We start from the raw sequence: 22,604 nt of genomic DNA on the forward strand, positions 1-22,604 counted from the left end.
ATTGTAGTAATAGTGCCCATGCAATGGAGTGACTAAGTATGCACCTATTTAAGGTTGAGATGATACATATATAAATAATTGAAGGTAACTTCCAAACTGCTACAGGCTCCCGGGGAGGCGGGTGGGCACATGCGAATCTACTGCGACTGATGCCACGAACAGATGTACACTGGGTAAGTGACATTTTCAGTTCGATGGCATCTGTCGCTGTAGATACGCATGTTCTGCAATAGACTAGTAAGCAGTTATTTCCCCAAAAGCGGTGGATCAGCCTGTAGGAGTGGAAGTAGTCTGAAATAATGTCCTTAATACAGCTTGACCTACTGTGGCTTGTTGTGCGGATAACACGTCTACACAGTAGTGCTTGGTGAATGTGTGAGGCGTAGACCATGTGGCTGCCTTACATATTTCTTGCATTGGGATGTTTCCTAGAAAGGCCATGGTAGCACCTTTCTTTCTGGTTGAGTGTGCCCTTGGTGTAATGGGCAGCTGTCGTTTAGCTTTAAGGTAGCAGATTTGGATGCATTTAACTATCCATCTGGCTATACCTTGTTTTGAAATTGGGTTTCCTGCATGAGGTTTTTGAAATGCAATAAAGAGTTGTTTAGTCTTTCTGATGTTCTTTGTTCTGTCAATGTAATACATTAATGCTCTTTTGACATCTAATGTATGTAGTGCCCTTTCAGCTACGGTATCTGGCTGTGGAAAGAACACTGGAAGTTCCACTGTTTGATTTAGATGGAACGGTGAAATAACCTTTGGCAAAAATTTAGGATTGGTCCTTAGGACGACTTTATTTTTGTGTAGTTGTATAAAAGGTTCCTGTATAGTAAACGCCTGAATCTCGCTTACTCTTCTCAGGGAAGTAATGGCGATGAGAAATGCCACCTTCCAGGTTAGGAACTGTATGTCGCAGGAGTGCATGGGTTCAAAAGGTGGACCCATAAGTCTAGTTAGGACAACATTTAGGTTCCATGAAGGAACAGGTAGTGTTCTTGGTGGTATAATTCTCCTAAGGCCCTCCATGAATGCTTTAATGACTGGTATTTTATATAGGGAAGTTGAATAGGTAGTCTGCAGGTATGCAGATATTGCTGCAAGGTGAATCTTAATGGAAGAGAAAGCTAGGTTAGATTTTTGTAAGTGAAGCAAGTAACCCACTACATGTTCTGGAGTTGTGTGTAATGGTTGTATTTGATTAATATGGCAGTAGCAAACAAACCTCTTCCATTTACTTGCATAGCAGTGCCTGGTGGATGGCCTTCTTGCTTGTTTTATGACTTCCATACATTCTTGGGTAAGTTGTAAGTGCCCGAATTCTAGGATTTCAGGAGCCAGATTGCTAGATTCAGCGATGCTGGATCTGGGTGCCTGATCTTTTGGTTGTGCTGTGTCAACAGATCTGGCCTGTTGGGCAATTTGATGCAGGGTACCACTGATAGGTCTAGCAGCGTTGTGTACCAGGGTTGCCTTGCCCAAGTTGGTGCTATCAATATGAGTTTGAGTTTGCTTTGACTGAGTTTGTTTACCAGGTAAGGAAGGAGAGGGAGAGGAGGAAAAGCGTAAGCAAATATCCCTGACCAGTTCATCCATAGGGCATTGCCTTGGGATTGTTTGTGTGGGTATCTGGATGCGAAGTTTTGGCATTTTGCGTTCTCCCTTGTCGCAAACAAGTCTATCTGAGGTGTTCCCCAGAGTTTGAAATAAGTGTTCAGTATTTGGGGGTGAATTTCCCATTCGTGGACCTGTTGGTGATCTCGAGAGAGATTGTCTGCGAGTTGATTTTGTATCCCTGGTATAAACTGTGCAATTAGGCGAATTTGGTTGTGAATTGCCCAATGCCAAATTTTTTGTGCTAGCAGGCTTAACTGCGTGGAGTGCGTCCCTCCCTGCTTGTTTAGATAATACATTGTTGTCATGTTGTCTGTTTTGACGAGAATGTATTTGTGAACTATTATTGGTTGGAAAGCTTTTAGTGCTTGAAAAACTGCTAGAAGTTCTAGGTGATTGATATGCAGTTTTGTTTGATGTACGTTCCATTGTCCTTGTATGCTGTGTTGATTGAGGTGTGCTCCCCACCCTGTCATGGAAGCATCTGTTGTTATTACGTATTGTGGCACTGGGTCTTGGAAAGGCCGCCCCTTGTTTAAATTTATGTTGTTCCACCACAGAAGCGAGAGGTAAGTTTGGCGGTCTATTAACACCAGATCTAGAAGGTGACCCTGTGCTTGAGACCACTGTGATGCTAGGCATTGTTGTAAGGGCCTCATGTGCAGTCTTGCGTTTGGGACAATGGCTATGCATGATGACATCATGCCTAGGAGTTGTAATACCATCTTTGCCTGTATCTTTTGTGTTGGATACATGCGTTGTATGATGGTGTTGAAATTTTGAATTCTTTGTGGACTTGGAGTGGCTACTCCTTTTGATGTGTCTATTATGGCTCCCAGGTATTGTTGTACCTTGCGTGGCCGAATTTTGGATTTTGTGAAATTGACGGTGAACCCTAGTTTGAAGAGGGTTTGTATGATATGATTTGTGTGATTTGAGCACTCTATTAACGAATGGGCTTTGATTAGGCAGTCGTCTAGATATGGGAACACATGGATTTGCTGCCTTCTTATGTGTGCTGCGACCACTGCTAGACATTTGGTAAAGACTCTTGGTGCGGTTGTTAATCCGAAAGGCAGTACCCTGAATTGGTAATGTATTCCTTTGAATACAAACCTTAGGTATTTCCTGTGCGATGGGTGTATTGGTATATGGAAATAAGCATCCTTGAGGTCTAAAGTTGCCATGTAGTCGTGCAGTTTTAGTAATGGCAATACTTCTTGTAGTGTGACCATGTGGAAGTGGTCTGATTTGATGAAAGTGTTCACTACTCTGAGGTCTAGGATTGGTCTCAGCGTTTTGTCCTTCTTTGGTATCAGAAAGTACAGTGAGTAAACTCCTGTGTTTATTTGTGTGTTTGGCACTAATTCGATTGCATTCTTTTGCAATAGTGCCTGCACTTCTATCTCCAGGAGATTGGAATGGTGTGTTGTTAAATTTTGTGCTTTTGGTGGTATGTTTGGAGGGAATTGTAGAAATTCTATGCAATAACCATGTTGGATAATTGCTAGAACCCAAGTGTCTGTAGTGATTTCCTCCCATGCTTTGTAATGATGACCTATTCTTCCCCCCACTGGTGTTGTGTGGAGGGGGTGAGTGACATGTGAGTCATTGTTTAGTAGTAGGGGTTTTGGGGCTTTGAAATCTCCCTCTGTTTCTAGGGAATTGCCCTCCTCTATATTGTCCCCGAAAACCTCCTCTATACTGTCCCTGGTAAGTGGACGGTGTTGCTTGTGAGGTGCTGGCTTGTGTGCTTTGACCCCGAAACCCCCCTCGAAAGGGCGTTTTACGGAATGTGCTGTAATTCCCTCTGCTCTGCGGGGAGTAGAGTGCGCCCATGGCTTTGGCAGTGTCTGTATCTTTTTTGAGTTTCTCAATCGCTGTGTCCACTTCTGGACCGAACAGTTCTTTTTCATTAAAAGGCATATTGAGAACTGCTTGTTGAATCTCTGGTTTAAATCCAGACGTTCGGAGCCATGCATGCCTTCTGATAGTTACAGATGTATTAATTGTCCGCGCAGCCGTATCTGCAGCGTCCATGGAGGAACGTATCTGGTTGTTGGAGATGGTCTGTCCCTCCTCAACCACTTGTTTTGCCCTATTTTGGAAGTCTTTGGGCAGATGTTCAATAAGATGTTGCATCTCGTCCCAGTGGGCTCTGTCATAGCGCGCAAGTAGTGCCTGGGAGTTCGCGATGCGCCACTGGTTTGCAGCTTGTGCTGCGACTCTCTTACCAGCTGCATCGAACTTGCGGCTTTCTTTATCTGGGGGTGGTGCATCTCCAGATGTGTGAGAGTTGGCCCTTTTCCTAGCTGCTCCTACAACAACAGAGTCTGGTGGCAGCTGTGTTGTGATGAAAACCGGGTCCGTAGGAGGCGGCTTATACTTTTTTTCCACCCTTGGTGTGATTGCCCTACTTTTGACCGGGTCCTTAAATATGTCTTTTGCGTGCCGGAGCATACCAGGGAGCATAGGCAGGCTTTGGTAGGAGCTGTGGGTGGAGGAGAGTGTGTTGAACAAGAAATCATCCTCGACCTGTTCTGAGTGGAGGCTTACGTTGTGAAATTGTGCTGCTCTAGCCACCACCTGAGAGTACGCGGTGCTGTCTTCTGGTGGAGATGGTTTTGTAGGGTATGCCTCTGGGCTGTTATCTGACACTGGGGCGTCGTATAGGTCCCATGCGTCCTGGTCTTGGTCACCCTGGCTCATGGTGGTGTGAGCTGGGGAGTGTGATGGCGTTTGTGCTGGTGAAACGTTAATCACGGGCGGAGGAGAGGGTGGTGGTGTAACCCTTTTCACCACTTTTGGTTGTGGTGCTTGTTCCGTCTGGAACTCCAACCTTCTCTTTCTCCTGATGGGGGGAAGGGTGCTAATCTTTCCTGTCCTCTGCTGAATGAAGATACGCTTTTGCGTATGGTCCAAATCAGTTGCTTGTAGCTCTTCCTCAAACCTATGCTTTTGCATTTGGGAGGTTAGCGAGTGCTCTTCTGTGTAAGAGCCCGAAGCTGGGTCGCTTGCAGTCTGTTTCGGCATCGAAACTTTGTCTGTGTGTTTTTTCGGCTCCGAGGTGACTTTTTTCCTTTTCGGGGCCGAAACCTCTCGGCGTCGATCTGTTTCGGTGCCGCTGTCTCGGCGTCGAGCCGTGTCCACACCGGCATCTCGGTGTCGAGGCTTGTCTCCAGCACTTTCTCGGTCCCGAGAAGGCTGCGTGCCGGTGTCTCGACCGGAGTCGGACGATCTCGGCACTGTTTGGGCCTTTTTCGGTGCCGACGGTCGGTCACCGAATTTATGGGTCGAGCCATGGCCTGGTGGCAGTGGCGTCCCCTGGGCCTTGTAAATGTTTCTTTGTGTGGTTTTCGACGTCTTACTCACGGTTTGTGTATCGTCGAATCCTTCGGAGTCTGAGTCTTGGATCGAGAAGGTACCTTCCTCTTCCTGTTCCTCGAACTCCCGTTGGGCTGTCGGTGCGGACGCCATTTGAAGTCTTCTGGCTCGACGGTCTCGGAGTGTTTTTCGGGACCGGAACGCACAACAGGCCTCGCAGGTGTCTTCGCTGTGCTCAGGTGACAGGCACAGGTTGCAGACCAAGTGTTGGTCTGTGTAGGGGTATTTATTGTGGCATTTGGGGCAGAAACGGAACGGGGTCCGTTCCATCGGCGTTCCTCAGCACGCGGTCGGGCCGACCAGGCCCCGACGGAGGATCGAAAAACTACCCCGAAGGGCACCGGAGCTCTTCGATCTTCGATGCGGTGTTGAATCTAAGTACGCCGATCCCGAACGCAACAATACCGACGAAAATCTTCCGAAATTAACTATTATTTTCCGTTCCGAAACTCGGAGCGACAGGGACACGTCCGAACCCGATGGCGGAAAAAAAACAATCGAAGATGGAGTCGACGCCCATGCGCAATGGAGACAAAAGGAGGAGTCACTCGGTCCCGTGACTCGAAAGACTTCTTCGAAGAAAAACAACTTGTAACACTCCGGCCCAACACCAGATGGCGAGCTATTGCAGAACATGCGTATCTACAGCGACAGATGCCATCGAACATACTATTTTGCTACTGCATTTCTGTGAATGGGGAGATACAAAACGTGTTATCACCACAACCACTTTAACCACTGAGCAACAAGTACCAGTTTCAATAGTGAAAAACTTCTCAAAAGGTTAGAAAAAAACAACAACAAAAAAAAAAAAAAAACACAGTACCCCATGAGGACTCCATCTAGAGAAGAGAGAAATAATAGACACAAGAGATAAAAAGCTTTAGAAAACACCAGCCTTAATTCTTTGACCAACTCACCAGTCAATTGGCTAGCACAAAAAGTACACCCTCAGCGGCACGGGGGCGGCCGGGTGCTGAGTGCAAACAGGCGTCGGGTTTGCAATGGAGTTCAATGGGAGACCCAGGGGTCTCTTCAGCGAAGCAGGCAGGCAAGTGGGGGGGCTCCTTGGGGTAGCCACCACCTGGGCAAGGGAGAGGGCCACCTGGGGGTCGCTTCTGCACTGGAGGTCGGATCCCTCAGGTCCTGGGGGCTGCGGGTGCAGTGTCTTTACCAGGCGTCGGGTTCTTAGAAGCAGGCAGTTGCGGTCAGGGGGAGACTCTGGATTCCCTCTTTCCCTCTGCAGGCGTCGCTGGGGGTGCTCAGGGGGGTCAACTCTGGCTACTCACAGGGTCGTAGTCGCCGGGGAGTCCTCCCTGTAGTGTTGTTTCTCCACAGGTCGAGGTGAGAAGCACCTCCACCCAGTACAGGCTTTGTTACTAGCCACAGAGTGACAAAGGCACTCTCCCCATGTGGCCAGAAACATGTCTGGTGTGTGGCAGGCTGGTAAAACTAGTCAGCCCACACTGGAAGATGGGTATGTTTTCAGGGGGCATCTCTAAGATGCCCTCTGGGGTGTATTTCACAATAAAAGGTACACTGGCACCAGTGCGCATTTATTGTGCTGAGAAGTTTGATACCAAACTTCCCAATTTTCAGTGTAGCCATTATGGTGCTGTGGAGTTCGTGTATGACAGACTCCCAGACCATATACTCTTATGGCTACCCTGCACTTACAATGTCTAAGGTTTTGCTTACACACTGTAGGGGGCATAGTGCTCATGCACCTATGCCCTCACCTATGGTATAGTGCACTCTGCCTTAGGGCTGTAAGGCCTGCTAGAGGGGTGACTTATCTATGCCATAGGCAGTGTGAGGTTGGCATGGCACCCTGAGGGGAGTGCCATGTCAACTTAGTTGTTTTCTCCCCACCAGCACACACGAGCTGGCAAGCAGTGTGTCTGTGCTGAGTGAGGGGCCCCCAGGGTGGCACTTAGAGACATGCTGCAGCCCTTAGAGACCTTCCCTGGCATCAGGGCCCTTGGTACCAGGGGTACCAGTTACAAGGGACTTACCTGGATGCCAGGGTGTGCCAATTGTGGAAACAAAAGTACAGGTTAGGGAAAGAACACTGGTGCTGGGGCCTGGTTAGCAGGCCTCAGCACACTTTCAAATCATAACTTGGCATCAGCAAAGGCAAACAGTTATGGGGTAACCATGCCAAGGAGGCATTTCCTTACAACCAGCTAAACAAACAAACAACTGACATAACAGTGAGAAGGCATTCTTGACTTTAAAAACTTAGATTTAGACTGGAGGGCAAGTTCAGGCTACGAACATGCATTATAATGGCAATTCCCTATAAGGCAAAAATATCAATGGCGCTATGAATTGTGTTTTTTTTTAAAAGACACAAAGTCAAGGTAGGGAACACATATCAAGAAATGTCATTTTGTACATAATTGCTATAGGTCTAAAGTGGGACAAGTAAAGAAAGTATGTATACAAATGGAGCATGCTGTTCCTAAAAGAATCAGAAAAGGAAACAGAGAAGACAGTTGGTTGGAAGGGGTCTGGGCAGGCAGATCCAGGAGACCTGATTGCTCGGAAGCAAGAGCCTTTATATAACCAAATGCTTCATCACTGGGCAGCTTCATGTTGGGCTGGTACTGCAATGTCCAATGGGGCCTTCAAGGGGGCTCTTTGCCGGAGGTCTTTTGAAATAAGATGCTGAGATGAAGTGTAAGTGGAGGTGCTCTGTTTGCAGATTGGTTTAAGTGTGGTGTAAAAATAACTAAGAGACCCTGAAAGTTTTAACATGTGCAACCTCTTGTTATAAATAAATGGTGGCTGTGTTGGAGACAATAATCCGGTACAGCTCACAGGAAAGTGAGAATGTTGGTCAACTTGTTTCTTGCCATGTAAAGTCCCTGTGGATCGGAGAACTTAGTCAGGACCATGATTAGGTTCATGGTAGTGGTAATTAGCAACAATGCCCAATCTCAAAAGTGACCCTCAAAGTGAGGGTATACCTTAAGATATCCAAAATCTGATCTGCAATGTAAAATACATATAGAAGCATGTAGAAAACTCACATAGAAAGAGACATATAGAAAGTGAGTTAAAAACAAGGAGGGTAGTCAGTAGGCCATATCTCACCGTCACTTAGCAATGCATTAGGCAATTGTAAGAAATTCATGCCGTAGGTGAAATTATACTTGTCAGTGTGAATGCAAATACATATAAGAGCAAACAAACAGATAAGTCAACAGGCAGGTGCTGCATGTGACATAACAAACATATAAGCTCCATCATCCACATAAGCCAGTGTGGATAACCACTATTGTAGCTAACCTGGAATGCAAAATGCAGTAACATCCCGCATAAGTCGTAAAGCTTACCCAATTTGAGTAAGTAATTGGCCCTTTAGGTGATTGCAGAGACCGTGCTAGCTGCAGACAAACTAGTAGAGAGATGTAACAGTAAGCACTTGAATCGTGGCGAAAGGCACATTAAGAAGAACTATGCAAAGTACTCATGGCGTCCAGCATGCTAGGAAAGCTGCAACCTACTCCTCTCTGCCATCCAGAAGGTAATGAGGGGGCGGAGGTGGCTGTATATATGCTGTAGCAAGTGATATCACGTGCAAGTGTGATGAAGAGGCACAGGCGTGGGTGATCAATGCCAGTGTTGAGCTAGATCGTAAACCTGATACTCAATGTGCCAAGTATGCTGCTATCTTGGGGAGGACACGAGTGAAATTTCACAATGACTCTTATAAGTAAAACGCATGGAGGTCTCTACTCAGTGGTCAGCGGGCACCGTGTGTGCTTTCAGCCTCTTGATCCCGGTCAGCCACTGGAATTGAAAGCCAGTCAAGAAGGGCCATGTCTCCCGGCCCTCTCACAAAGTGAGCAGGTGTGGAATCCTAACTAAGGGGAATCCCTGCCGCAGAGGCAGTAATAATGGAATGGTCTCTGTGGGGAAGAATAGAACAGAGCCATAACTGCAATCAAACTAGAAAGAACACCATAGAGGCAATTTCTTCGATAAAAGAAGCAGAGTTCCAAAAAACAATGAACAATTCCTCATATTCAAAATAAAAAAACAATAGACACAATTGTTACAGGTTGGTCCTGTATAGAAATTGTTACCACAGGTGTGTGGATGTGGGGATATTTGCAAAAAGTGAGGGGGGTGCAAACAAGTGTAGCCCTTCAGTGCACATATATTTGGAGTATACTGGTTGGAATTCCAGCAATTATCTAAAGTGAGGATAGTGCCTCTGTACTCTAGGAATGGGTGAGTAGTATGCGTATAGTACCCAAGAGCAAAAGAGAAAAGGGCTCAAGATGGAAAAGCCTATGATGATATAGATATCTAAAGGATGAATCATGATGGCGAGCCAATAGCATATGTAAAGTACCGACATATATGTATAGGAGTACAGATGCTGCCATGTTATGGCTACTCTCATGGAAATGTATGATACAGGGTGCCTCAATTCTCCTGTTCATACCAGGGAATATCATTGTTGAAGCCTGTCTTGTGTGTAACTAAATGGAATATCCAATTTTGTTCCCTACGTAAAAGGATTGGTTTGTTCACGTTATTTTGTGATTCAAGGATGGTTCAGCATACACCGTGCAGTGTGTGGTTTTGGGTGGGAAAGCAGGTGCCCATTTTGGTAGCAATTGTTTTTGCATCAAATACCACTCAGATGTTCAGTAATCCGCACTTTGAAAGGTCTGGTGGTCATGCCAATATGTTTTTTTGGTGCGAGTGATCATGTATGCATAGTTCCTGGTGTTACCATTTTTGTGTTTTTTTCTCTGCCCATATGTAGGTCTAGTCTATGGTGTTCTTTCTATTCTGATTTCAATTATGGCTCTGTTTTCCCCAAAGAGGTCATTCCCACATGTCCGCAGCGGCGGCAGTGATTCCCCTTTGTATTCACTCACTTTGTGACAGGGCCCGGCGATGTGTCCCCACCCCAACTGGCTTCCTCTTCCAGTGGCTGGCGAGGAGCGGGAGAATGAGAGCACACACAGCGTCCGCTCACCCAAGTGGGGACCTCCATGCATTTTACTAATAGGAGTCATTGTGAAATTTCACTTGTGTTCTCCACAAGATGACAGCATACTTGGCATATTGAGCATCAGGTTTATGATCTAACTTGACAAGGAAGGTGACCACCTACAATGGTGTTCCAACATCACACTCGTGAGTGATAACGGTCACGTGCTCCAGCACGTATGCCGATCCTCTGCTCCCTCATTACATCCAGGGTGGCAGAGAGGGTTGGTCACAGATTTCTTAGCGTGCTTGACACCATGAATACTGTGAATAGTTCTTACTTTATGCGCCTTTCTCGGCTATTCCAGTACTGACTGTTACTTGTCTCTACTAGTTTCACTCTGCAGCTAGCGTGGTCTCTGTCATCACCTAAGGGTCATTTACTTACCAAAATTGGGTAAGCATTTCCGCATATACTGAATTTTACTGCCTTTTGCATTCCAGATGAACTACAATAGTGGTTATCCACACTCTTACCTACACATTGAGGGTGACCTTTTGAGATTGGGTATTGTTGCTAATTACACTACTATGACCCTAACCATTGGTAGATTAGGTCACGCAGTGCTGATGAAGTGCCCAGATCCACAGGGACATGCCAAGAAACATGTTGACCAACGTTCCCATTTTCCTGTGAGCTGTACCAGATCATCGTCTCCAACACAGCTACCCTTTCTTTTTATTTATAACATGAGGTTGCACGTATTAACATTTTCAGGGTCTCTCAGTTATTTTTATACCACACTTACACCAATCTACACTCACAGCACCTCCACTTACACTTCATCACAGCATCTTATTTCAAAAGACCTGCGGCAAAGAGTCCGCTTGAGGGGCCTGTTGAGCATTGTAGAGAACGACCCAATGAGGCTCTACCCAATGATGAAGCATCGCACCCTTCTGGGTATGTGAGGGCTCTTGCTTCTGAACAATCAGATCCCTCTGATCTGCTTGCCCAGACCCATTCCGATCAACTGCCTGTTCCGATTCCGTTTCTGATTCTTTTAGGAACTGCATACTCCACTTGTATACATATATATTTAGGAAGCTTGTATGCTGGTCTTAGACACATTCCCAGTCACCCCATGATTATGTTCTGACCAGTAAACATGGGCAATCTGTTCATTCAGCCACCTGGCACCTCAGAGCAATAAAGCCTAGTCCCTTTTATAGAAATCTGCGTACATGTGCTCGAGGGTCCACTAAGTGCAGAGCAATCCCCACAGAGAATTAACAATTGGGTGATCAGATCTTGACCATAGTAACCTGGTCTTGGTAGGCTGCAATTATTTCCCTTGTGATGGGAAGAAACAACTGTCAAATACAGTATAAAAAAGACACTCAATGCAGTTTGAGAAACCACCTATTAAAGGAGGCGTCCAAGGTGCTATTATAGAGGGGGGTGCATATGAAAGTGCTCATCAGGAAATAGCCACTATTTTGCTTCAAATGCTAACCATGTCAGCCAAGTCAACACCATTTTATGTGTATTTATGTTTGTTAAGAAAGGTACCGTGCAAAGAATTTCGAACTTCTTTGCTCCTGGATGATATGCGTGGTTTGCTTTTAGAGTAAAGGCATCTAAAGATGAGCCACAAAAGTATTTATTTAGAAAGCAAGAAAGAAAATCCACATTGAAATGGATTAGTAGAAGTCTCTCTAATTCACACAACAAGTTTCAGATCTTCAAAACAAGCCAAGACCGACAGTGTGTCTAGGGCGCACCCAAAAAGGAATTGCTAAAAGTAAGTCAGAGGTGAAGACAAGACAGGTTCATGTAAATACATGTAAATACTTCTTGTGAAATATTTATAAAAAAGAAGGAATCATCTGAGAAACAACACAAGGAGATATGGTTTAAAGGAGAACAGTAGCTGAGATTGTGAAAAAAAGGCTCGTCTTTATATGGCATTGAACTTTTGGAAAAACCTGGCACTTGAGGAGCATAAGATCCTCAACACCGAAATTCATAAAGAACCTTGATAAAAACACCCTTAATCTACAGACTGGTTCCTGCACCAAACTCGCAGGCTTACTGCATATTTGGATGGCTTATCAGAAATCAAGGCCTAACGTAAGAAAGCCAGGTATTGTTGGACATGCAGCGAGGCACGTTATGACTAAGTATTCCACAAAGTCAGGCATAAAGAATGGCCCCAAGTGTAAAAGATGGGTGCACAGCACAGCGAAGGGTAAGACAGTTAGGTGATTTAAACATTCACTACAGAGACCCACAGGCTACGTTTGAATCCATCAAAAGATACAAATCCTCCACTTTACCTTCCGAGGTCGATAAAATGAGTACCCTTGAGTTGGGTAACGAAAACACCTATTATAAAAGCATTGAATAATGCCCATCCTCTCTCAACGGGACATCCAGGCATTGTTTCAAGAGGTGTCAGAGCCTTTTTGGAGCCCAAACATCACAAGACGTGCTCTGGAACTTTTAAGAAAATGCGACGCTTACCTTCCTTCAGTTCGTGGATAATCTCCTCGGGGAGGATAAAGTTCTTTTCGGAGTTTGGAAACGGAAGGATTTCAGACTCGTGCTGCAATGAAAACAGATATTTGAGTCAGAAAGAACGGTACTATTAGGCAATCTCTCACCTAGGGCTCAAGATAAGGGGCACTGAAACCAACATGGGCAATAAAGCAAAATGCAAAAAACAGTGCACTCAGCTCCTGCAATAAATGTTCTCAAAGAGGGAATGTGTAAAATCCCGACACACATTTATAAAACCATTGCAATCATTTATTGTGCTAGGAAGAACCAACCTGATGCGTCGGAGTCACTTGAGGGACACTTGCTGATAACAATGACCTAGTTAAACAAAAACCAACATCAACTGCTGCAGCCTTGTGTCTGGTTGAACAGACCTTGCACACGCTGCATCCCCCTGCTATCTGCGCGTTGTTTTATGAACCAAAAGCCTGTGTCAACAGACTCGTTGTCTGTCTGCGATTATCCCGAGACCTTAGATTTTGGTCTAGGGTAGGCCATAGCAGTGTGGGGCCTTTCATTGTTTTAAATCACAGTCAGTGGGATGGGCGAAGCTTATTCGGTCATCAATCAAGGGGCCGAGACCCGTAAGTGCAGTGCGGGGACCATTACGAGGAGCCCTTGTTGAATTACAAACAGTGCTTTGAAGAAACGCTCGTGGCATACATCGCTTTATAAAAACGTTAAATACCCAGTAGAGCCCCAACACCCACTGCAGATCTCACAAGGCCCACCCATTCAAGCGTGTTGTGGTCGTAGGGTGTGAGGGACTGCAGAAACAATCTTTCTGTATCAAAAGCATGCTTTACAAAGAGGCCTTAGTAGAGATAAACATATATTTCATTCCAAATGGCATAAGACAGTCGGACGGGCCACACGCAAAAAGAAAAAAACACAATGCGCGCTAGGTCGCAAAATTTTAGTGGAAGGTTGGTTTCTCAATTAAGTGCAAAATAAACTCTGCCAATGTTGCGAGAGAGGCTTCCACCAAATCACTAACAATCCTGTCTGTGGGAGACCTAAGCAAATCCTAAATTTCTTATTTGGCTGAGCTAATCGCATCGGGTCCGCCAATGAGCACCTCTACAGTATTTATTTGATGGTGCTAACAGCCATACTCCAAACTGAAGAATAAACAGGAATTCTATCACTTTTGTAAGATAGATGTAAAGCATGTTGACCCAACGCACTGCAGAATATTTCTTGAACAGGGACATTTGCGTCAGACATCAGGGACCGGTGTGCCTTAATTTTCACAAGAGGGCAGTGTGGCCACATGAATGATAGATATTCCTTTGTTGCGCGGCCCTCATGGCCCCAAATCGCAGGTTTGTGCAACTGTTTAAAGAAAACACATTGTGCCCTTTTGCTACATTCCTCTCGGGCATGTAATTGGTCTCCCAGGTTTTCACACACGTTCGCCACTGCGGGTCAACTACATGACTGACATTCTTTTAGAGATTTTCCGAGTTCGAAGGCAGTGCTTAAACCGGTGGATGCAGGTGGGAGCCACCAATATTCATTTTTAGGTCGCAGCCTATCAGACAGCACAGCCGTCTGGTGTGCTAAAGACATCTTGGAGACTTTCAGCCTATCAGACATCCCAGCTGTCTGGTTTGCTAAAGAAATGGGGACTTTACGAAAGTACACTTAGGAATGCAGTCCGCTTGTAGGTTACTATTGGCTTTGTGGTTTGTAACTCACACTTTCTGACTTATCATTTGCTAGCTTTATTTGCTTTAGGTTCTCTCATTGCCTAAACCATGTTTTCTGTATCCTTTCACGTCGCTTTCTGTTAACAGGCCTTTAAATCATGTTCTTATTTCGTCACATTTGCTGTGCATTCAAGGACTGAGGTCAAACATCTGGCTGTCTGCCCAGGATGATTGTTTACTTTTCTTTCACTGACTGACTGACTTCAAAGTGAGAGGATTTATGTAACAATCTTGCTGGATACTTGGAGTAGGGAAGTTTTTTTTCTAGCACACAGGAACGTTTATATGAACTTTTTAAGTATTTCAGAATTATGAACACACAAATGAAGCACATTTTTTGTTACTTCCGAAGGTTGTTGGAAACAAATACAATAATATGATCAAAACGAATCAATAAACAAGGTGATGCAATTTCCACACATTTTCAGCTAAGCACTGCATAGTTTAATTATTAAAACTGTATGTCTGTGCAAATGTAGTGGCCATTTCAATTGAACATGTGTTGTCTGTAATGGTAGTGTGCTACCACACTATGCAAACTCAACTCTACACAACTCCTCTGCACCACTCCAATCTACTCTACTGCACTGTATGCCTCTCTACTCTACCCTGTGCCAATGCTCTAGTCACCATTCTACACCACTGCACTCTTCCCCACTGCGCTCTACACCAATCTATTCTGCACAATTACACTCTACATCACTCTGCAACACTGCACTCTATTCCAGTACACTACGCCAATGTATTTTACTCTGTAACTCTGTGCCCCTGCACTCTAAGCCAATCCACTGTACGCCACTGTAATCTACTCTGCACCACTGCACTCTTAAGCCACTGCTCTCTACACCTCTTTACTCTAGGCCATTACATACTATGTCACTCTATGCAACTGCACTCTACCCTACTCCACTCTACTCTGAAACAATTTACTCTACGCCAGTGGTTCCCAACCTGTGGTCCGGGGACCCCTGGTTGTCCACGAAGCCCAGTCAGGGGGTCTGCGACTGCTTAGAAAATTAAAGAATATTAACAGATTAGGTCGCCAGCTTTTAGTAATGACTCAGTGGGGGGGGGGCCCGGATTCCAAGAAAGATTCAGTGGGGTGTCCCCGGGCTCCAGTAATAATAAAGTGGGGGTCCACAGAAGTCAAAAGGTTGGGAACCACTGCTCTATGCCACTCCACTCGGTCACTGCACTCAAGCCACTGCACTCCACTCTGCATCATTGTACTCTACGCCACTGCTCTCAATGCCATTCTACCCCACCGCTCTCTGACACCCTACTCTGAAACACTACACCCTCCGCTGCTGAACTGTACGCCACTCTGTCACTGCGCTCTATGGCACTATACACCACTCTGCTACTCTACTCTGCCCCACTGTATGCAGCTGCACTCCATGCCACTCAACTCTACTCAGTGCCAAGGCCCTCTACATCACTGCCACTGCACACCACTGCACTCTACGCTGCTCCACTCTACACCTCTCTAATCTACAACACTGCATTGTATGCTGCTGAATTAATTGCCACTGCACTCTGCGCCAATACACTCTACACCAGTCCACTGTGCACTATGCCATTCCAATGGATGCCTGCTACACTCACCACAGAGGGCTGAGGTTCCCAATGACAAGAGGTCGACAGACTATTTCATTTCGTCCATGGAACTGGCAGAATTGGGCAACCCAGAGTTACTCTTGTAACGCAGAGTTCTTGCCAAATTCAGCTAATCTCTGTGCAGCTGTTCGAGGGGAATCTCGCAGTTATTATGTACCTCTGCGGAATTCCACAGAGTGAAACTTCAAGAGTTCCACCCACCTTTCCAGATGACGGTGTCCTTCTTCCATTACTGAAACATGAACTACGTGGCTATTGCCTCCTTCCTAAAACCATAGTGACCTACAACATGCAGAAAACCACAAGGCCACTTAAACCTACAGCACTCTTATCTCACCTCTGTAGCCATTAACTTTAAATACCGATTGGTCATCAAAGAAGGCACACTTTAAGGAGCTTAGTCTACAAGACTGCACCTAAATCAGCAGCACCCAGAGCTAGTTGCTGAAGATGTGTCACCTCTACAAAATGGCTAGATGCCTGAAGATGGCCTTCTGAAAGCTGCTATCCACCCAAAAGACAAGTCCCAAGTCATTTTGAGGGTAGTTCCCCACATACCCACTCATATCTGTAAGCATCTGTGAACAATCATGATGGTAGCAGTATGAAACATCCATCTCAGTTTAGTAGAAAGCACAACTTGATGGATCTCCGGGCCAATAACAAACAAAGCACAAACAAGGCAGTTGCGGACTTGTCCTTCACACACCCCCACCAAAGTAACAGAACTACCTTTGCAAAATGTAGTGGGAGTAGTTCCACACTCTCCTTTTTCAACCCCGCTAACAATGCCACATCGAACAGCACATCCTCAGCTAAGCAGCAAGGCACACATGGGCTCAGGACAGGATCAGTGACCAAGTTGAATCAATGTATTAATTCACTCACAGGAGTTAGTGGCCGCCTGAAGGCTTAAGCAAAGGTTAAACCCTTAGCTGAGCCCCTCCCCACCTTTCAAATGTTTTGTCACTTAAAGACCCATGAATGAGAAATGCTTCTCAGTCCCAACACGGCTACAGAGCATGCACCATTCCCTAGTGGAGGCATTATTGACACTTTGGTTGATGCAGGCACATGCCCATCTAGGCTGCAGTGCGGGCCTGTAACATTCAAGCATGGACATAAGGCTCGTCTTCTTTCAAAGTCAAGTGGTGTTGGAGGTGACAAACCCTTGACATCACAGGCCATGGAACTGAGGGGCTAGTTCAAAATCTAGACCAAATATGGAGCTCCACTCCCGTGTCCAAAAAGACTCCCACCTTGTCTAAAACCTACACTGGTCAGCCTCCCTCCCTACTTCTACAGGCTAATCTTATAAAACTGACTGGTGATGGTATACAATGCCTTGAAATATTCACAGTTGGTACACATTTTGTGGCAAAGAAAAACTGCCTTGAAGAACCGTTACTTGCTACCCATTACCTCTCCCCCAAGGGTGTGTGAAACTGTCACTTCAAACAGGAGGGGATTCAGATTCAGATATACTACCACCACAAGCAAGGCAAGGAGCACATTATTTTAAAAAAGACACAATGAAATTTCAAAGCACGCAGCACATCAGACAAGAGTAGACCCACAGTTTGCTCATGAAATGAAAATTCAGCGACTAAGTGAGGAGCGTGTCGTGCAACGAGTAGACAACCAACTCATAAGTATCTTCTATACAGATGGATCTATAATAAAAACAATATCATTGAGTCTTTCGACGCAACATGGTGCAGAGGTTCCAATTTGAAAACCTAGATCCAAAAAACGATTGCCTCAGCAGAACCATCTATCATGTTGAATCGAGAAGAACTTGCTAATAACAAATTGCATTTTCACACCAAGAGATGAAAACTCGGTGAACAATAAATCCTTTGAGACAGCAGTAAACCTGCTCAAAAGCAAGAGTGTAAATCCAGGTAATTATTTTGCATCATTTCATAGTAAATACCCATACTTCATGGATTTTTTTTTTAACAAGTGGCAAAAAAAATAGAAGAGAAAGCAACGTCAACGTTAAATTCAGTAATAGAAACCACGAGTTGCAGTACTTCAAGGAAAAATATGTAAAACATGAATATGTTATCTCTCCTTCCACCAACAGAAAGGCAAGCGCAAAAAAGCCACTGGAATCAGAAAGCTATATGCAGAAGATTAAATAAACACCAGGGTGACTCAGCACCGTAAGTCAAGAACAACGCTTAATAAAAATGGTGCAAACTGCCAGGCTCTCACAAGAAGTGATGTATTTGCTGTGACCAGCAGAGCAGTCTTTCAACGCACTTGATTCTTACAAGTTCAAATGAACACAACCAAGACCTACCTTGCGGCCACATTCGGGACTTAATGAACAGGCAGGGAGTACCCCGGTATGCCTACTAGCAATGTGCAGCAAAAAGAGCAAGTTACTTACCTTTGCTAATACTCTTTCTGTTGGATATTCTAACTGCAGATTCCAAACCTTAGAATACTCCCCCAGATAGAATGCATCTGAGAAACATTTCTCTAGGAATGCTCCATTGTGCCTCTGCAATGAATCCATACCACCCTGGAAGTGGCGGAAGAGAGCAGCATATTAGTGCCACTCCAGCACCGACATGTTTCTTGCCCAACTCTTTATGCACCTTCGGACGCCAAGCGTAAACAATTGTTAGTACCAGTGTCCAGATTTGTAACATGGGACCTTATTAGATGTTACAAAGAGGACACTTCACAGAATGGGGAGGTGGGAGAGCAGTGAGGAATTTGGAGTTAGATAGGGTATCCACAAGAAAGAGCATTACAGAAGGTAAGTCTCTTGTACTGTGGATACTTTTAACCACTGGTCCTCAACTCACAATAGATACCAAAGCAGTACTGCCTCACATGTAGGGTATTTGTGTATATTCAGATCAAAATGTCTTGCAGGACTGTGCGAGCAAAATGTCCTTAGTGCCACATGTGGCAGTTAAGGTAGTAGTGCTTCATGATGATATGCTCAGATGCCCATGTCGCACCCTGGAAGTTATCAAGGACAGACACTCTGTGTGCCAACACAATGACTGCAACCTTAGCCCTGGTAAAATTGCCTCTCTGACCTTCCAGTGGCTGTTTTTTGGCTAGTGCTTAGAAAATCCTAATGCAGAGGACTATAAATCTTGACAGGGTCCTCTCCTGCCCAGCTTTACATTTGTATGCCTTAGAGCACCAGACGAACGTGGCTCCTCACTCCTTTGTACCACCAACATAAAAGCTTAAAACCGTTTTGTTGTCTAGCCAATGAAGTAGCTCCTCGTCTTTCAGGGTGATAGACTGCCCAATGAAGAAAGAAAGTCACCTCAGTTGTCCACACCAGTTTGTCTGGCAGAAAAGTAGAGTTGGGCAGCTGCAACCACAGAGCCTGAAGCTAACTCATGAAACAAGATGAAGTAATAGCAATGAGGAAGATAGTCTTCAAAATCAAAAGATGCAGGGAATAGCTATGCATTGTCTCAAAGGTGGTGCATATAAGCAATATTAAGGCCAATTAAGGTTTTACATTGGCATCACAAATGGTTTAGGAGGAAATATATCAAGACTTTTATAAACCTTATTGCAACAGGTGATTTAAAAAGGACAATTAGTAGAGCAAACGTAAAAGACCACAAGGGCTGACAGAAAACCTTTATTAGTGTCAACTGCAAGGTCATAGTAGTCCAAAGAAAAAAGAGATAAAACATTGGACAGCTTAGATTGTAAAGGGTTAATCTTGTGGTTACCACACCAATCCACAATCTTGTTGCACTACCTGGCATAAATGGACTTTGTGGAAGGGCGTCTGGCAACGAGGAAGACATTCACCACTTCCAACGGCAAATCAACTGCAGCCAACTGCTGTTATTTAATCTCCAGACATGGTAGTGTAGAGTTGCGAAGGGGATCCTACCATACTGCTGAGAAAGAAGTTTGTCCCCGAGTGGAATCCTGACGGGAATACAGGTGCTCATGCCCAGAAGCTCCAGATAACACACTCTCCTGGCCCAATCCAGAGCTACTACATTGACCTGGGCCCCAGCCGTTTCTAATTTTAATCAGAACTCGGAGCAGGCAAGGCTGAGGTGGGAATGCATACAGGAGTCCTGTGATCCATTCCAATTGGAACGCCTCTCCGAATGAGTGTTCTTGCAAAACAACTGCCCTTCTGTGCTCTCGACAGTGGTGAAAAGATCTACCCAGGGTTCTCCCCGCTGCCAGAAGATGCTATTGGCTACCTCAGGATGCAGTTGCCTTTTGTGGTCTGCCAGGCGTTTTCCAATGAGTTTGTCTTCTCTGGCATTCAAGATCCCTGCAAGGTGGGTCGCAATTAGGAAGATGCCCTGACATTTCAATCAACTAAAGATGTGCAGATCCACCTGGCACAAGGTCCAGCTGTCCCCTTGATCAATAGTAGGAAGGCCTTCAAGATCAAGTGAATGGCTTGTAACTTCAGCAAGTTGGTGTGGATTTGTACGGGCATCAGAGGTCAGAGTCCTCTGATCTCCATCTCCCCAAAATGACATCCTCAACCCAGCAGTGATGTGTCCGTCTCACAGTCAGCTCTAATTGGGGTAAGGAGAAGGGCCCACTGCTGGTCGGACTGCTGTCAAATAGCCACCAATGCAGGTAATTGACTCTTTCATTTGAATGGTACCCAACAGTTTTCTTAGGACTCAGTCACTAAAAGACCAAAAAACCTAAGAGCGTCTATCACTGAGATCCAGGACTAAGGCTGAAATATGATGATCATAGCCCAAATGTCCTGGACTTGTTGCATAGGTGGGGCTTGGACTTTATCATATCCAGGACAGCTCCAATGAAAGGCGGCCTGTCTGCAGAAAACATGTAAAACTTTGGTTTGCTGATTGTGAACCCCAATGATATCAAGAGGTTTGCCGTTGCCTGGAGGTGGTCTGAAACTGACTGCGGCAAGCTTACCATCTACAGCCAGTCGTCTAGGTAAAGGGAAACTGGTTTCTCTGACCTGCAAAGCTGGACAGCAACCACCACCATCACTTCTGTGAACACCCATGGTGAACTGGTAAGGCCAGGGGGAACAGAGAAAACTGAAAGTGCTCCTGGCCTACCTTAACCTGCAGGTAATGTGTGTGGGACTGGAGAAAGGTATATGAAAATACACCTCCTGCAGGTCCAGCAACACTATCCAGTTGCTTAGGTTCTGGGCAAGAGGATCTGGGCCAGTGTGTTTTCAAATGTGTCCTTCAGCAGAAAGGCTTTCAAAGATCAAAGGGTGAAACTGGGCTGAAGGCCTCCCAGCCTTAGTTAGCACCAGAAAATAGTGAGAGTAGCAATGTTCTCCTATTTCCAACCTTGGAACTCTCTCTATGGCTATTTTGGAAAGTTAAACTTGCAACATAATGAAAAGACGTTCATGTGAGCTTTGCTCTGATGTATAGGGATGATTTGGCAGAGCAGAAAGAAATTCCATGCTGAATGATTTGAATGACTTGTGTGTCGGATGTGAAGGATCTCCAGCCTGGGAGAAAGTGCTAAGTCCTGCCTCCCACAGGGCACTAATAACAAACTAAAGTGGATTGGTGACTGTTGCCGCTGGGTAAGAGGACTTGTGCTATTGTTGGTCTGCACGTTGCCTGCCAGATCCACGTTCTCTGCAGTGAAATAACTGGGTGATTGCAGCAGTGGCTCTCGAGACTGTTGGTGCCCATATACCAGACCCTTAGAGTAGCCTTGAAGTTTCCTAAAGTGGTGAAGAAAGTGGTATGGGTTAAAAGACTGAGGGAATGTGCTATGGCTTACTTCCTTTAATACTGTTCCAAGGCAGAATCAGCTTTATCTCTGAACAGGCGTGAGTCACTGAAAGGCATATCAATGACACAGGCCTGTACCATCTTCAGAAAATTATGTGAAGTGTGAGGTAACCAAGCATACAGTTTCTTCAAGGTTTAATCCATTTTACTGAATATAAGTCCAGTATACAGAAACCTCATCCTGTCAGCAAGACCTTCACCTCCAACTTAAAAAACAAACTAAGTTTACAGAAACCTCTGACAGGATGAGGTTTCTGTAAACTTAGTTTGTTTTTTAAGTGTTGGTCATAAACGCTCTTAGGAACTAGAGTTATTTTAGCACCAGAATCAAACAAAACTTTTACTCTTTCATCATTCACTAAAATTGTTTCAAGGGGACCATTCCAGGAACCACACCCCTTCTGCAAGATATCTACTTCATTTTCCAAATCTACTTCGTCACTTGTATCTTCATAATCCACTTCACTAACTTTCTTAATACCCATTTTTGACTTGCAACATTTTGCTAAGTGTCCTCTCTTACCACATTGTTTTGCACAATACTCTCCAGGCAGGACATTCCTTGTTATTGGCCATATGACCTACATTGCCACACCTAAAACATTTTCCTGTAAATGCTTTTATCCCTTTAACATAATTCTTCTCTCTAACGTGTTTGAACTCCGTCTTACAATCATGTACAGTTTTAACTGACCCCCCTTCTTCCACATCGTAATTAAAAGTAGTTGCATTCTGATTCTTCAAAATTTGGACACAGTTTTTAGAGTGTTCACAGGCTTTAGCCATAGTGAGCACTTCATCTAAGGAAGGATTATCTTTTTGCCACATGTTTTCTCTGGTCTTTTCTAATAAGCAACCCAACATGAATTGATCTCTTAGACGCTCTTCATAAGAAGGACCAAAAGAACAGTTAGTGGCCAGACCACGTAGTGCTGTAATGTATTGTTCAATTGTTTCATCTTGTCGTTGTAATCTTTTTCCAAATTGATAACG

General features: G+C 45.0%; 1 protein-coding gene and 1 long non-coding RNA gene across 2 annotated transcripts in view; one reads left to right on the forward strand and one right to left on the reverse strand.

The window, feature by feature from the left end:
• LOC138303780 (uncharacterized) overlaps positions 1-22,604 on the forward strand; it is a 162,240-nt gene that overhangs the window by 120,355 nt on the left and 19,281 nt on the right. The gene's annotated exons all lie outside the window — the stretch shown is intronic.
• MRGBP (MRG domain binding protein) overlaps positions 1-22,604 on the reverse strand; it is a 68,188-nt gene that overhangs the window by 21,393 nt on the left and 24,191 nt on the right. The window contains exon 3 of the mRNA XM_069243184.1: positions 12,479-12,560. Coding sequence (XP_069099285.1) covers positions 12,479-12,560 — 82 coding nt within the window. The remainder of the gene's footprint in view (positions 1-12,478; positions 12,561-22,604) is intronic.

This window comes from Pleurodeles waltl, chromosome 7 (assembly GCF_031143425.1).
Source record: "Pleurodeles waltl isolate 20211129_DDA chromosome 7, aPleWal1.hap1.20221129, whole genome shotgun sequence".
Lineage (NCBI taxonomy): Eukaryota > Metazoa > Chordata > Amphibia > Caudata > Salamandridae > Pleurodeles > Pleurodeles waltl.